The 13513-nt window shown below is 38.0% G+C and overlaps 1 protein-coding gene across 1 annotated transcript; it reads left to right on the top strand.

The window, feature by feature from the left end:
• Nucleotides 1–758: 758 nt before the first annotated feature.
• LOC140536183 (interferon-induced GTP-binding protein Mx3-like) lies at nucleotides 759–11770 on the top strand. Its single transcript, XM_072657867.1, has 13 exons — nucleotides 759–828; nucleotides 935–1149; nucleotides 1280–1417; nucleotides 3435–3589; nucleotides 3697–3835; nucleotides 3955–4153; nucleotides 5642–5720; nucleotides 5820–5942; nucleotides 6037–6169; nucleotides 7140–7295; nucleotides 7377–7453; nucleotides 8971–9228; nucleotides 10692–11770. The coding sequence occupies exons 1-13, from the start codon at nucleotides 770–772 to the stop codon at nucleotides 10920–10922; spliced, it is 1962 nt and encodes a 653-aa protein (XP_072513968.1). The 5' UTR covers nucleotides 759–769; the 3' UTR covers nucleotides 10923–11770.
• Nucleotides 11771–13513: the final 1743 nt, after the last annotated feature.

Below are 13513 nucleotides of genomic sequence, written 5' to 3'. Positions count from 1 at the left end.
CAGATGCACACTTGCACACACAAAAGCAGTACTTCCCTTTCCCTTCCCAAAAACAATTTCCATAAACAGCTCATTTTAAATAACAGGCAAAGTTACAGCCTATGGTAAACCATGATATTTTCATCCTAGACTTCCTTCCTTGATTTGTATTCAAATCAAATACATGGGATGCTGATTGTGTGCTTATGTTAATGATGGATTATGCTTAAGAAAGGACATTACTGTCCCACATGGAACTCCCTAAGGTTACACCAGCCTCTTTAACCCCTATATATAGAGAGAGATGTTGTAAATGTTCAGTTCTCTCTGTACATCAAAACAGCTGGCAACTGCAACAGTGTGTTTTCTGTCTGCAAACCCTGTATCAGAGGTAGGTTTCAAATAATCTGCCAGATTGTAAACTGCTTGTTGGATAAAATGCTGTTTATTGAAATCTTTACTTTATCACGTTATTAGATTTTTTTGGTTTCTGTTGTTTTAAACATGGATTCTGATTTAACATGGATGCCAGACCAGAAAGTAACACACAGATTATTCTTAACTTGCTATTAAAGGTTTAATAGACTCGCTGTTGTACTTCCAAATTACTTAAATACGTTTCTTTTTTGTATTATTAATTACTCTCAGCTGCACTGAAATGAGGGTCACCCTCAATAGACTTAGACTCCAAATAAAGGTTGACTGACTGGTTGATTGACTGAATTCTTTCCATTATATAACAATACAGTGTGTATATAGCTTGTTGAACTTCGGAGCGTTTACTACAAGCATGGACAATTCACCCCCACCTGAAGTAATAATGCAGTTTGAGTCCCGAGTTGAAATCGAGTAAGAACATCTCTGAATTGCATAGTTACTTATTTCTCCATACGTTCTGCTAAATAAATGCTGTCTGCCTCTGATACTAATGTTTGTTCTATTTCCTTTTTAAAAGACATCAGGTTTATTCAGTTGAAGAGAAGAGTGGGATATTCCTCCAGCAATGGGAATCGAAAGTGCGCCCCTACATTGAGATGATCGACTACCTGCGGCGCATTGGCATTGAGAAAGATCTCGCCCTGCCGTCCATCGCCGTCGTTGGTGACCAAAGTTCTGGGAAGAGCTCTGTTTTAGAGGCACTATCTGGTGTGGCTTTACCCAGAGGCAGTGGTGAGACATCTACTTCTTGATGTCTGTATGAACTCAAATGAGAAAGTCATAGAGAGATGAGATATAATGTTTGTAACTTTTGCTCAAAATCTGTTTAAAAAGAATTGTAAAAGTCTTGCTTCTGTTTTAGGTATTGTCACTCGGTGTCCACTGGAGCTGAAATTACGGAAGATGCAATTGGGTGCGAGCTGGACGGCTGTGATCTCTTACCGAGACACACAAGAGACGTTCACTAACCCTGCACAGGTTGAGAGTTTTGTCAGAAAAGGTAAAGATACTTCTTATTTAACTGTTAATTTACATATTATTGCATATAATGTATTAATACATATTATGTTGTACATATTATTAGGTTTTTATTTGACATTAGATGTTTTTAGATGTATTTAGATGTTGCCAGGTCAGAATGTAACACAGATTATTGTAAACCTACTAATAAAAGTTAAATAAACCCATAATTGTAACATAGCCAGGGTACTGTACATTAAAACAATGGATCCTTTTTTACAAAAAATTCTTCTTCTCTTAGTTTATTTAATATTGTAATATTTAATGTAAATATGTTTTCATTATTTAATTTAAATTAATTATATAATACTTTTTCCTTCTTAAAATAGAAGTAAATGGATTTAGTTCACCACTTAGTTTTATTAATTATGCCCTATTGTATTACAATAAGGGTCACCCTTTTTCAGTTTTGTCAGAAAAGGTAAAGATACTTCTTGATTAAATGTTATTCAAGGTTTTCATTTGACCTGTAAAATGACCTGTAAAAACCTATAAAATGTATGTATGATATTCAACACAAATATTGTTGTGGATATGTAAATATACCTACCATAGACCCCCTTGGCAGAAAGTGAACTAAACGTATAGGAAAAGAAGCTACTGCTGCCAAATCCAGTATAAACTAATGCAAAGGTTGATCTACCAGGCCATTGAATCATTCCATATTAGGTAGTCCAGGTCTAAGCTGGATGTCTACATGAAAGATTCATGTAGAAATATGATATCGAGATGCCTTTGGCTTGTTACAGAGTCAAGGCTACGATCAATGTGGAGACGTGGGTTTTCAGGGGTTAGAGATTAATAACAGTTCATAACCTGAAATGGTTTGAAGTCTACTGAACTCAAATGGTCCAAAGTAAGCAGTAAATCGTCGGGTCGGTGAAAATAACTAAAGGCTGAAAAAAATATATACATTTTAGTATGTTTAAAAAAGAGGTTCCCTTTTTTCCAACCATTTCGGTTCCTTTTTTTCAGGAAACAAGTCATTGGTTAGCAACTCACAGCTGTTTTGTAGCAAAGGAAGTAAAATTAAGCTTTGAAAATGTATGCAAACAACTCACATGTACAAACTTTAGCTGATTACTGAGACAAAGACTATAAAGTCTTTGACTATAAACTATAAAGACTATAAAGTCTATACAGACTATAAAGTCTATACAAACTATAAAGACTATAAACTATAAAGACTATAAACTATAAAGACTATAAAGACTAAACTATAAAGACTATAAACTATAAAGACTATAAATACTATAAAGTCTTTGTCTGTACAGAAGCAGTGTTCATCAGGCCGTGTTACTGACTCTTTACTATAGTATGTACATAAGACTGCCAGTTTGGATTGCAATCATACTGTCTAGAAACAGACCTGATAGACTTTATGTTTAAGTGTAGGTCTTTCCTTTAGAGGAATTACAATGAAACAGAGTGTGTTTTCAAGTACAATTTCCTACACCATCAAAGGAAACACTCTTGGAAAGTGGAGAAAGCTGAAGAGGTCTGGTACAGGAAGAGATCTGATAGACTCTAATTTACAACCACCAAAAGAGGTTTCTGAGAAATCAGGTTGTAAAACACATTGTAGCTCAGCTTAGCACTGGACCAAGTCTCAGTTTTAGCTGTGAAGAGAAGTCTTGGAGGTGCAGGGTTGACTGCAGGTGGAGTGGCAGTAAGAAAGACACTGCTGAGGTGTAAACAGGCTTCACACTGCCAGTGGACTACTAAAAAAATTGTGGGTGTCCTAAAATGTTTGGTAGTGTAGGTAACACTTTTTGATGCTATATGGAATATGTATTATAAATATTATAATCTCTATAGAATGTATATTATATTTGCAATATATATCCATTTTAGCCTATATATGGCTCTTTGAGCTGTTATGGTTCCATGTAGTAATATTGTCTTTACTAAAGAACCCCCAAGAGGCCTTTTTGGAGGCCTTGATCACCTGTAAAATTGGTTGTAATTGGAAATGAAAACCTTGCTTATGCACACAGCCCAGAATGTGCTTGCTGGAGAGGGAGTCGGAATCTGTGATGAACTCATCAGTTTGGAGATCACCTCTCCTGATGTGTGTGACCTCACACTGATTGACCTCCCTGGTATAACTAGAGTTCCTGTGAAAGGTCAACCTGAAGATATTGGAGATCAGGTGTGTTTATATATTTAATATGCACTACTCTATAAACAGTCATTAATACTGGCAAAGTTCTTTTTATCTAAATAACCAGTGAACCCAACCCGTATGCTTGATTTCAGATTAGGCGGCTTATTTTGAAATTCATTGAGAAGAAAGAAACCATCAATTTGGTCGTTGTGCCCTGCAATGTTGACATAGCGACAACTGAGGCCCTGCGGATGGCACAGGGTGTGGATCCTCACGGAATGAGAACTTTAGGTATGAATTTACATGAAAGCTTAGCTGTCTGTCTCAATGCAGAAGTAATTTGACTTGAAAAGCAGTGTACTTTATTGGATATGTTTCCTTATCTGTCTCTTTCTATCTCTCTCAACCAGCAATTCTAACAAAACCCGATTTGGTGGATAAAGGGGCCGAGGCTGACATCTTGCAGATTATGCAGGGTAAAGTTGTCCCACTGAAAAAGGGTTACATCATCGTAAGATGTAGGGGCCAGAGTGACATCAATGAAAACCTGTCCTTGGCTGAAGCCACAAGACTGGAGACGGAATTCTTCCGCAACCACAGTCATTTCAGGTAACATAATTCTGCCACAGAAAACCCAGCCTGCAACTGTGGTCCACAAGAACCTGGTGTTTTGATGCCTGTGACATATACTTGTCTTTACCATTAAATCAAGGCAAAGTATTAATTGAGTCATATATTAACCCTTAGTAAAATGAATCATAATGATACTGACAAATATTACTACAGAACAACTTTGCCATGACTAGGACTGTGGCAAGGGTATTCACTTCTGGTCTTAAAGGGCCACTGTACAGCACACAGGGTACTTTCACTGCTCATATAAACATACATACAGTATATTAATTGCCAATTTAAGTAGGTGAGTTAGAACAGGAAAAGCATCATACTGAGCCTCCCGAGCCAGAACTGGATATGACTGGCCTGGCTTTATCACTAGTTAGGAAAGCTAGATCTAGCCAACTAATTAAAGAGGTGCTTGTAGTAGCAGCTACAGGTACAAATCATTACTTTTTGATTCAGACAGTGCCTTGCAAAAGTTTTTGATCAGATTTGTCTGAATTACATTTACACAGATTGTTCCAGACAGCTATTTTCACTGCTCGTAAAGTTATTTGTAAAAAACAGACTACTGTTTGGTAGAATCACTTTTTGTTGCAGTTACAGATTATGGAGTTTTGCTATAGTTTTTCAATGTTTTTAGGTTTTTTCTTATCTTTTGTATGTCAATACTTTCTATTATTTCTTTATTTTATCTAAAAAATCATTTTCAGGTTTCAGATCAGAGCATTTAAATTAGCATAGCACTTTTCAAAATGATTGTAAAACCAAAATCACTTCAAATTAAGGAATTTTAATGAAGGGTCTTTTGTAAAAGATAACACAACAAAGAATATAAATGTTTCATTAGTAATCAGGATGGATCTGAATCTGACTTCTGGAGACTTTATGTTTCCTGTGATGATCATATGGGTCCATAGAAAATATGACCCACTAGGAACTTGCTTGTCTTGCCACATTTTATGGATTCTGGATGCAAATGTTTTTTTTAAGGGGCAAAATATTTTATTAACAGCCCCCCCCCCCAACTTATCCTATCAAAATAGAGATTAGACAGTAGTATAACAGTTACGTAGGCATAGTAGTAGTAAAGTCAAGTCAAGTCAAGTGGGTTTTATTGTTATTTCAACTACATACAGAGTACACAGTGAAACGAAACAACTCTGTATGTAGTTGAAATGACAATAAAACCCACTTGACTTGACTACTACTAGTAGTCTAATAGTAGTAGTTATTACTACTATTATTATTAACTATTTGCAGTTTTAGTAGCTACAGTAAAATAAATTAAGTTTAATGGTGGTCTATAAGGTCAATAAAAATGTTTTCAAATACTGACAAATCTGTGCAAAACCTTCCAAAATATTACATAAACATACTGATCTTAAAGACAGTTTTAAGCTCATTTTGGGTGTTATTGTGTGGACCACTGACCTCACTGAGACTGAAACACTCACTGAAATGTGTAATCCTCTTCAGCTATCTTCTGGAAGAACAGAGAGTCACAACTCGGTGCCTTGCCAACAGGCTCACCAAAGACCTGGTAGAACATATCAAGGCAAGTTCTAACATGCTGGTGAAAGACTTATACAGTATCCCTGAACATGGAATAAGTGCTACTTATACTAATGTTATACTGATTTTCCCTCATATGCAGGCATCACTGCCATCCTTGACAGAGCAGATTCAGATCCGTCTGTCTGCTGTCAGGGTAGAGCTTAAGAGCTATGGTCAGGGTCCTCCCCTAGAGCAAGAGAAGATGGGACCTTATCTGAGCAAGGTAAGCATCAGGAATATAGCAGAAAATGTAGGTACGCATTCATGCTGTGAGTTGTCTCTTGTAAGTGGTCTCTTGCTTATTTTTGGGTGAGTAGAGAATCCTGGAGTTCAGCGATCAGATCAGCGAGCTCTGCCGGACTGGAGCGTCAGGACAAGGAAACCTCTACTCTCTCCTGCGGCCTGTGTTCAAGCAATGGGAAGGCTTGCTGAGAGACTCCAAAGCAAGCTGTATGTCCTTAATGTCAGAGCTTTGAGTTCTTCTATTGTAAAAATGTGTAAAATGTTGGTTTGGCCAAACATGTTCCCCTCACCCCAGGTGTAATCAAACAGCCATAACCTGGTGTCCGAAGTGTTCTTCTATAGTTTCTCACTGAAGCTATGAGGCTAAGTATTGGAATACGTTTCTAGCTTCCAGGTTAGCATCCTGCAAACTGTGTGACTAAATCATCACACCCTTGTCTCAAACCATGTCAAAAATGCCGCGTTCATAGGAGCTCAGAATTTCCCAACTCGGGTAATCTTCCAGTTCACACCTTAAAGTGATTATGCACATTCAGTGGTCTACTTGTTTTTACCACTTGCTCAGGGTGTAATCACACCAGACCTGGTTGCCTTGTACCGTGCCCAGCCACGATTATACCCACTCCCTTACTGGCCTGCGCTCACATTGCACTTCACGTTCAGGGCTTCCTAACTTTCAATATCATCATAATGTGGCTTTTTGGGCTGAAGAAAAATGGTTTCTTCCTGATCTGCATCGCCTGCCTGATTTAAACTAGACTGACAGAAATGTAATTTTGTAGATTTTAGTTGCCTGATGCTTATTTGGAGCTGTTTTGGGCACGCTGATGCTCAGATTTATCAATTATGCAAGTGATTTTCTTTTTATCATGCGGCACATATAAGACAACCTTTACTGACGTCATGGTTAAGTTCCAAGCTAGGGCACAGTTAGCACTCATGCTAGATGCGTACTACAGCAATTGTAGGGTCAGGCGAACCATATCTTGATATATCTTGCATATCTTGATGGATCAACTACATCTGGGGTGAGTGGATCACTGTAAATTAGATTTTTGTTTTTGTTAGATTGTTTAAATCAGTATGAACAAGCATAATAGACTCAAGTATTAATTATTAATTTAATTTTAGTTTATTTACTTATCTAAGTTATGTTCCCTTTTTGGTCTGAATGAAGTCAGAGAAGCAATTCAAGAGATGACCGAGAACTACGCAGAACATCGTGGGAGAGAGCTGATAACATTCAGCGACTACTGTGTGTATGAATCACTGATTCAGAAGCACGTTAATGATCTCAAACTACCAGCTGTGGAGACTATGAAGATCATCAGAGGTAATGTGACACAAAACCAGCACAAAAATATGAAGGTACAGAGAATTCATTGATGTTTTTTTTTACTCTTCTTTTTTTCAGGCATTGTACAAAGTGAGTTTAGAGGTGTGTGTGAGCTCTGCTTCCCAAATTATCCTCATTTGAGGTACATGATCCTAGTAAGTAAAGATGATCTTTTAAGTGAAACAATTTGAGCTTCTCTTTTGCTGTGTAACTTTTTGGGACAATAAGTTTTACTGTGCCCTAGAACTTTACAACCCTGCCAACCTTGGACTTGAATTTTACAAAGCCAACAACTATACAGGCCCCGTTACTGAGGCTTAGAACTTTACAAACCCCCTTACTGTGACCAAGAACTTTACAACCCCCCCCCCCCCCATCCCTTTACTGTGGCCCAGAACTTTACAAAACTCCCCTTACTATGGCCAGGAACTTTACAAAACCCCCTTTGTTGTGACCAAGAACTATATGAAGCCCCCTTTACTGTGGCCATGAACTTTACGAAACCCCTTTTCCTGTGGCCCAGAGCTATACGAACCATCTTTACTGTGGCTAGGAACTATACCGTACCCCCTTACTGTGGCCCAGAACATTACAAAACCCCTTTACTATGGTCAAAAACTTTATAAAAGCCCCTTTACTGTGGCCAGGAAAAATACTGAACCCCCTTACTGTGGTCAAGAATTTTACAACTTCCCTCCTTTACTGTGGCACAGAACTTTACGAAACCCCCTTTACTATGGCCTAGAACTAATCTAGACCATGAACTGTGGCCAGAAACTTTACAAACCCCCCTTATTGTGGTCTAGAACTATACCAGACCAAGAACTGTGGCCAAGAACTTTGTAAAATTCTGTTACTGTGGTCAGGAACTATATACCACACCCTCTCACTGTGACTAAGAACTTTACCAACCCTCTTATTGTGGTCATGAACTATACCAGACCCCCCTTACTGTGCCACAAACATAATAATGTAGCCCAGAACTTCACATCCCCCCTTATACCTTACTGTGGGCCAGAACTTCACAAAAACCATTACTATTGCCAAGAACTTTATAACCTTTCTATTAATGTATCCAAGAACTCCACATCCCCCCTTACACCTTATTGTGGCCCAGAACTGAATGAATCTCTTTTACTCTAGGCCATAATTTTATAATACTGTGGCCCCTTCTTGTTTGGTATTTATGGAATTTATTTAGTTTATGTTTTCCACAGCTAAAAAAGTTTTTGCTTCTATGGCCAAAATATTCCCAACCCATTCACACCTGATCCAGCTCAGAAAGAGTTTTATAATTAGCTGATGAGTTAGCTCAGGTGTGTTAGGGCTGGAGAAAATGTGTAGTGGGTCCCCAAGGGCAGGACTAAGAAACACGTGTCCAACACAATGTCTTGTATAGCCAGAATTAAAGAACCCTGCCGTAAGGGTATGTATGTGAGCTTATACATCAATTACGCATTCTCACTCATGACCACATAACCTGCTCAGTAGTTTCACCATAGCAACCAAATAATTCACAGCAGCTACTGAATAATAAATACCAGTTTTAAAGATGAATGAGTCAATAACAAGCCTGGGATAGTAAACACACTGTCTAAGTATGCTATCAAAAATAACAAGGCTTCATGCTGTGTGAACTGTATGTCCTAATAGCCGCTCTACATGTGTTCAGAACCAGATCGATAGCATTCAGTCAAAGCAAGAGGCCAAAGTGGAGAAGAGGCTTCTCGAATACATCAACATGGAGAAGCTTGTGTATACACAGGACCCCATATTTACACTGAAACTGGTAGAATTCCGGTTCGTGGAGCGGAGGCAAGAGTATGAGTCCAATTGTTTAGACACTGGGGAGAACGCTACCTCTGCCAGCAACTGTGCTGTGTTTGACACCAGACAGCTAACGCCTGAAAAACTGATCATCTACTACGAGGTGGGTGCCGCACAAGACAATGTGGAAGTGAATCCAAAATCCTTACTGGAGACTTTTTTTTTATTAACAATTTTAACATCTTTACAGACACCTACTTAACATTTGAAACCTGTGAACCTGTGCAGAATCTGAGAATTTTTAACATACGCTATATGGACAAAAGTATTCAGACACACCTTCTAATCATTGAATCCAGGTGTTTCATCCAGTCCCGTTGCTACAGGTGTATAAAATCGTGCACATTACTGCCTTCACACACATTAATGAAAGAGCATGTCGTTCTCAAGAGCTCACTGAATTCCAGCCTGGTACCGTAGTAGGATGCCACCATTGCAACACCAAGTCAGCTGGTGAAATATTTTCCTTCTTAGATATTCCCCTATCAACTGTGAGTGGTCTTATTTAAAAGTGGAAGTGTTTAGGAACCACATGAACTCTTTGTCAGATGAAGTGTCAGACGATGTAAAGTTACAGAGCTGTGTCACACAGAGCTGAGGCATATAGTGCATATGTCTCCAACGCTTTGCTGACTCCCAACCTGCTGTTAGAACTGCAAAGGGGGGGAGGTGCAGACTCCATATTAATGTCTTTGGATTTGGAATAGGAAAAAAAAAATCCTGTTGGTGTCCCAAAACTTTTGTCCATATAGTTAATTTCCAAAACTGTAGTTTATATGATGTACCTCATAGAGTGAGTACATTCACAGAAAAGGGTACTGAACTATCATTGTGTGGATACTCTTAAAAAACACTTACTAGGTTATGAACAACTACATATATTCTTCTTTCCCCTGGAAAAGTGAAAGTGATTGGATTTTAAGGACTGTGTTGTACTTTATGAGGATATATTGTCATTGTTGTATCTTGAGGAACAAAAATACAGTGCTGTACAGGTATTGTAAAGGTACGGTTGAAGTGAATTATGAGTGTGTCCCACTGTTGAGCCCTTGAGGAAGGTCTTTAATTCTCCCTGCTTCCTGGGTGCTGGAGTGAAGTAATGGCTGCCCACTGCTCCAGGCATGTGTGTGGGTGTTTGATCACTGTGTGTATGTGTGTGTTCACTGCACGGATGGGTTAAAGGCAGAGGCCAAATTCCATCCGTGTCCGACACTAATGGTGAAAATGGTTGTGTTGTCTCTTGTCTTGAGTGGTAAGCATAAAAAATAATCGGAAGGAGATGGTGGGATGCATACGTTTCAGTTTCAGGCATGATCCTTCAAATGTCATCACTTTTGTTTCGTTCTTTGTCATTTCCTATAGTGTTCTGAATGTTATTTCATAAAATTTCTTACCCCTATAACCTTCACTTTCACCTTTATGTGAGCCCACACTTCAACTTCCCGCTCTCAGCAATAGCAAACTTATAGTAACTTATAGTGTCATTGTATTTACCAATACAAAAAACTGAATAATGCATGTGTTGGTTAGTATCTGAAGAACATGCCTTGCTCTCCAACCTAACAGATTGTCTACCAGCGGCTGGCGGACTACGTGCCTATGCTGGTTCTGCTGTTCATGCTGAAAGAAGCTGCCATTCTGCTGCGAGCTGAGTCCATGAACCTGCGGGATGGAGCTGATATGTCAAAACTACTTATTGAAGACTCAGAGGCCGGGCGAAAGAGGGCGGAGCTTTATCAGCGCATGGAACGACTGCGACAGGCACAGGAGAGAATCAGCATCACTATTAACCTTTGAAATGTTGCAGTTTTGTATAATTTCTTTTTTTTTATACTTAATGTGAAGAGAAATTCAAATACAGAATTTCTTGTAATGTGCCCAAGCTAGTAAGACTTTTTGACCTTTTAACCTTTTAAAAGTTACATCAAAAAGTATATTTGGCAACAATTATTAGTAAAATTGTGTTCCTGGATTCATACTCATAGCAACTTTTCTTTTTCAATTATTTATTTTTTGATGAAGCAAAATTGCCCAGTTCCGGTAAAACGTTCTACAGAACAGTCTGTAATACAACAACTGTAATTTAATCAAATTGCTTAAATGCATCAACTAACAACATCTATATACAATTTGAACTTTCATTGTAATTATATAGAAGTATATAGAAGTAGAATATAATTAATATTCAAACACAGAAAACAGAAGAAAGTTTATTGTGCTAAATAAAACATGGACAAATTTGCTATCCCAAGTTAGATGTAAATATAATGTTAATAGCTAACTACCTGTCTAGATAGCAGTAGCTGTGGCTGTTCAATGCTTATTGTTCTTTAGGTAGACCCAGCTTTGATGGCTGAAATAATGAGCACTATTAGCACTATTATGCCTCATTGTGGAGAGGGTAAATAGCTGTAAAGACATGCCAATCTAAAAGTAACAAATACAATTTAGTCTAGCAAAGAAAAGCGTTAGCGTCTAATTCTTTTTACCCTAACTGGGCAACTCAACTGAGCGGTCACACAAGATTTTTAGGGTAACGTAGAGATACATTTCATTGTCACATTTCTGCCTTTTAACAAACATATAATTGTTCTGTAGTGTTTCTTCTTACCTCAACTTTCAGTGTAGCTTAAAGTAAATGTCTGAGGAGCTGTGTAGTGACAAAACATGTTTACTTTCCGACACTTACCTTTTTTAGGCGTTGTCACCTATGTAATCTGCATTACACTCTCAATTCAATGAGGGAATAAGTCGAGTGTCTTTACAGCAGTTTCATCACAAAAATTGATGAGCAGATGAAGGGTTAATGTACTAGATCAACGGTGGGTAACAGGGGGCATGAGTGCAGCACAGACTGCTGATTTCCCTGCTGTAACCGACCCACTAAACCTGGCAGTTAACATGTGAGTTATATTAAGTGTGCTTTAACTGTTGAAACAAAAATTGTACTCATTATGAAAATGAAAAATAAATCTTGTGTTGGATAACATGTCAAATGAAGGTCTGCTAGTCTTATTTGAACTTCATTATCCTTTCAGTGGGTACAGATAGTTCATATAGAATGTCATAGTAGTTCCTGGATAATGAGTATTAGAAATACTTACTGGATAAAAGGTCTACAGCGTAATGGGTTATGAGTTCATCACTTTTCCTGTGGCACTTGCACTTGCATTGTCGAGTTCCTATTCCAAAAACTTGTTATGCTTGCCATTAGTGTAATGAAAGAACATGCACAAAACACGCATGTCACATGAACCACAGATAAAAATCACAAGATTTTCACTGTGTTTCCAGGAAGCCTTTTCTTCAGTTTCTAATGTAGTTGAGAATTGACGATCAACAGGAATGGTGGTAATCTAATCATGGTCTGGAAGTGGTTTGCTCATAGAATTGCTGCTTATTTTGACTGCAAAAGACTTTCAGGCAGATTTTGAGGCTCTCAATGTCTGCAGAAATATGCTTCATGAAAAGACTTTAAGAATAAGTCTTTCCTGCATCCTCATTGCAAAATTCAAAGTGAGAAGAACATCTAAGGAAGCCTGATGCATGCAACTACTGCAAACTAAATTAAGTTAAAATAGTAATTTTTGGCCACAAAGAGCAAAGATCCAATAGACCTTAAAAGAGCTGTGCATGCAACACAGCTTAAGTATCTCACAGTAGTTACAGATGGTTGTGCAAAATAATAGTTGCACAAGAATGATCAGCCTGCGGAAGCTGCGACAGGATTCATAGGCCTGTTTTCCACTGCAGGGCCAAACGGTTATCGAGGCTATGCCGTATGAAGCTTCGTTCTTCAGTCTTGCACTACAACTACAAAGCTAATGTAGTTACCTAATGCTAGCTAACTCACTGAAGCTGTAATTCATCTGTTAGCACTGTGTATTCTGCATGCATACCATTTTATAGATATTTGCATGGCAAATAATGTTGAAATCAACTTAAACCACTTGAGTGCGAGTGTGTGATGACCAAACAGGACAAAAAACAACCTGCACCTCCTGACCTGATGGCAATAATTAAAGATTGGCCCGTTGAGCTTCAATTATGACTCAGGAGTCAACAATTACTGTCTGTGGTAATCAACTGTACGCTGCAGATGCTGAAGATATATACTTAAAAACACTTAAAAACACTGACATTTATTTTCTGCTTTTACACACTCTGGGATCTTGCCCATCCAACATTATGGGTTTATATATATATATATATATATATATATATATATATATATATATATATATATATATGTGTGTGTGTGCGTGTGTGTGTGTGTGTGTGTGTGTATGCATCATAATGTACGAGTTAGAACATTTAGTTAGTCACTTGCCTTGGAATTAATCTTTATTCTTTTGCTAAAATAATATAAGCTTCAGGCTCTGAGAAGT

The sequence above is a fragment of the Salminus brasiliensis genome, chromosome 15 (assembly GCF_030463535.1).
Source record: "Salminus brasiliensis chromosome 15, fSalBra1.hap2, whole genome shotgun sequence".
Taxonomy (NCBI): domain Eukaryota; kingdom Metazoa; phylum Chordata; class Actinopteri; order Characiformes; family Bryconidae; genus Salminus; species Salminus brasiliensis.
The sequence above is the reverse complement of the archived record's forward strand: the minus strand, read 5'-3'. Positions and strand labels throughout refer to the sequence as shown.

Coding starts and splice junctions, on each gene's coding strand:
- LOC140536183 (XM_072657867.1), top strand. CDS start 770: ATGGACAATTCACCCCCACCTGAAGTAATAATGCAGTTTGAGTCCCGA. Junction 1,418..3,434: donor TGAGAGTTTTGTCAGAAAAG/GTAAAGATACTT, acceptor TTATGCACACAG/CCCAGAATGTGCTTGCTGGA. Junction 3,590..3,696: donor CTGAAGATATTGGAGATCAG/GTGTGTTTATAT, acceptor GCTTGATTTCAG/ATTAGGCGGCTTATTTTGAA.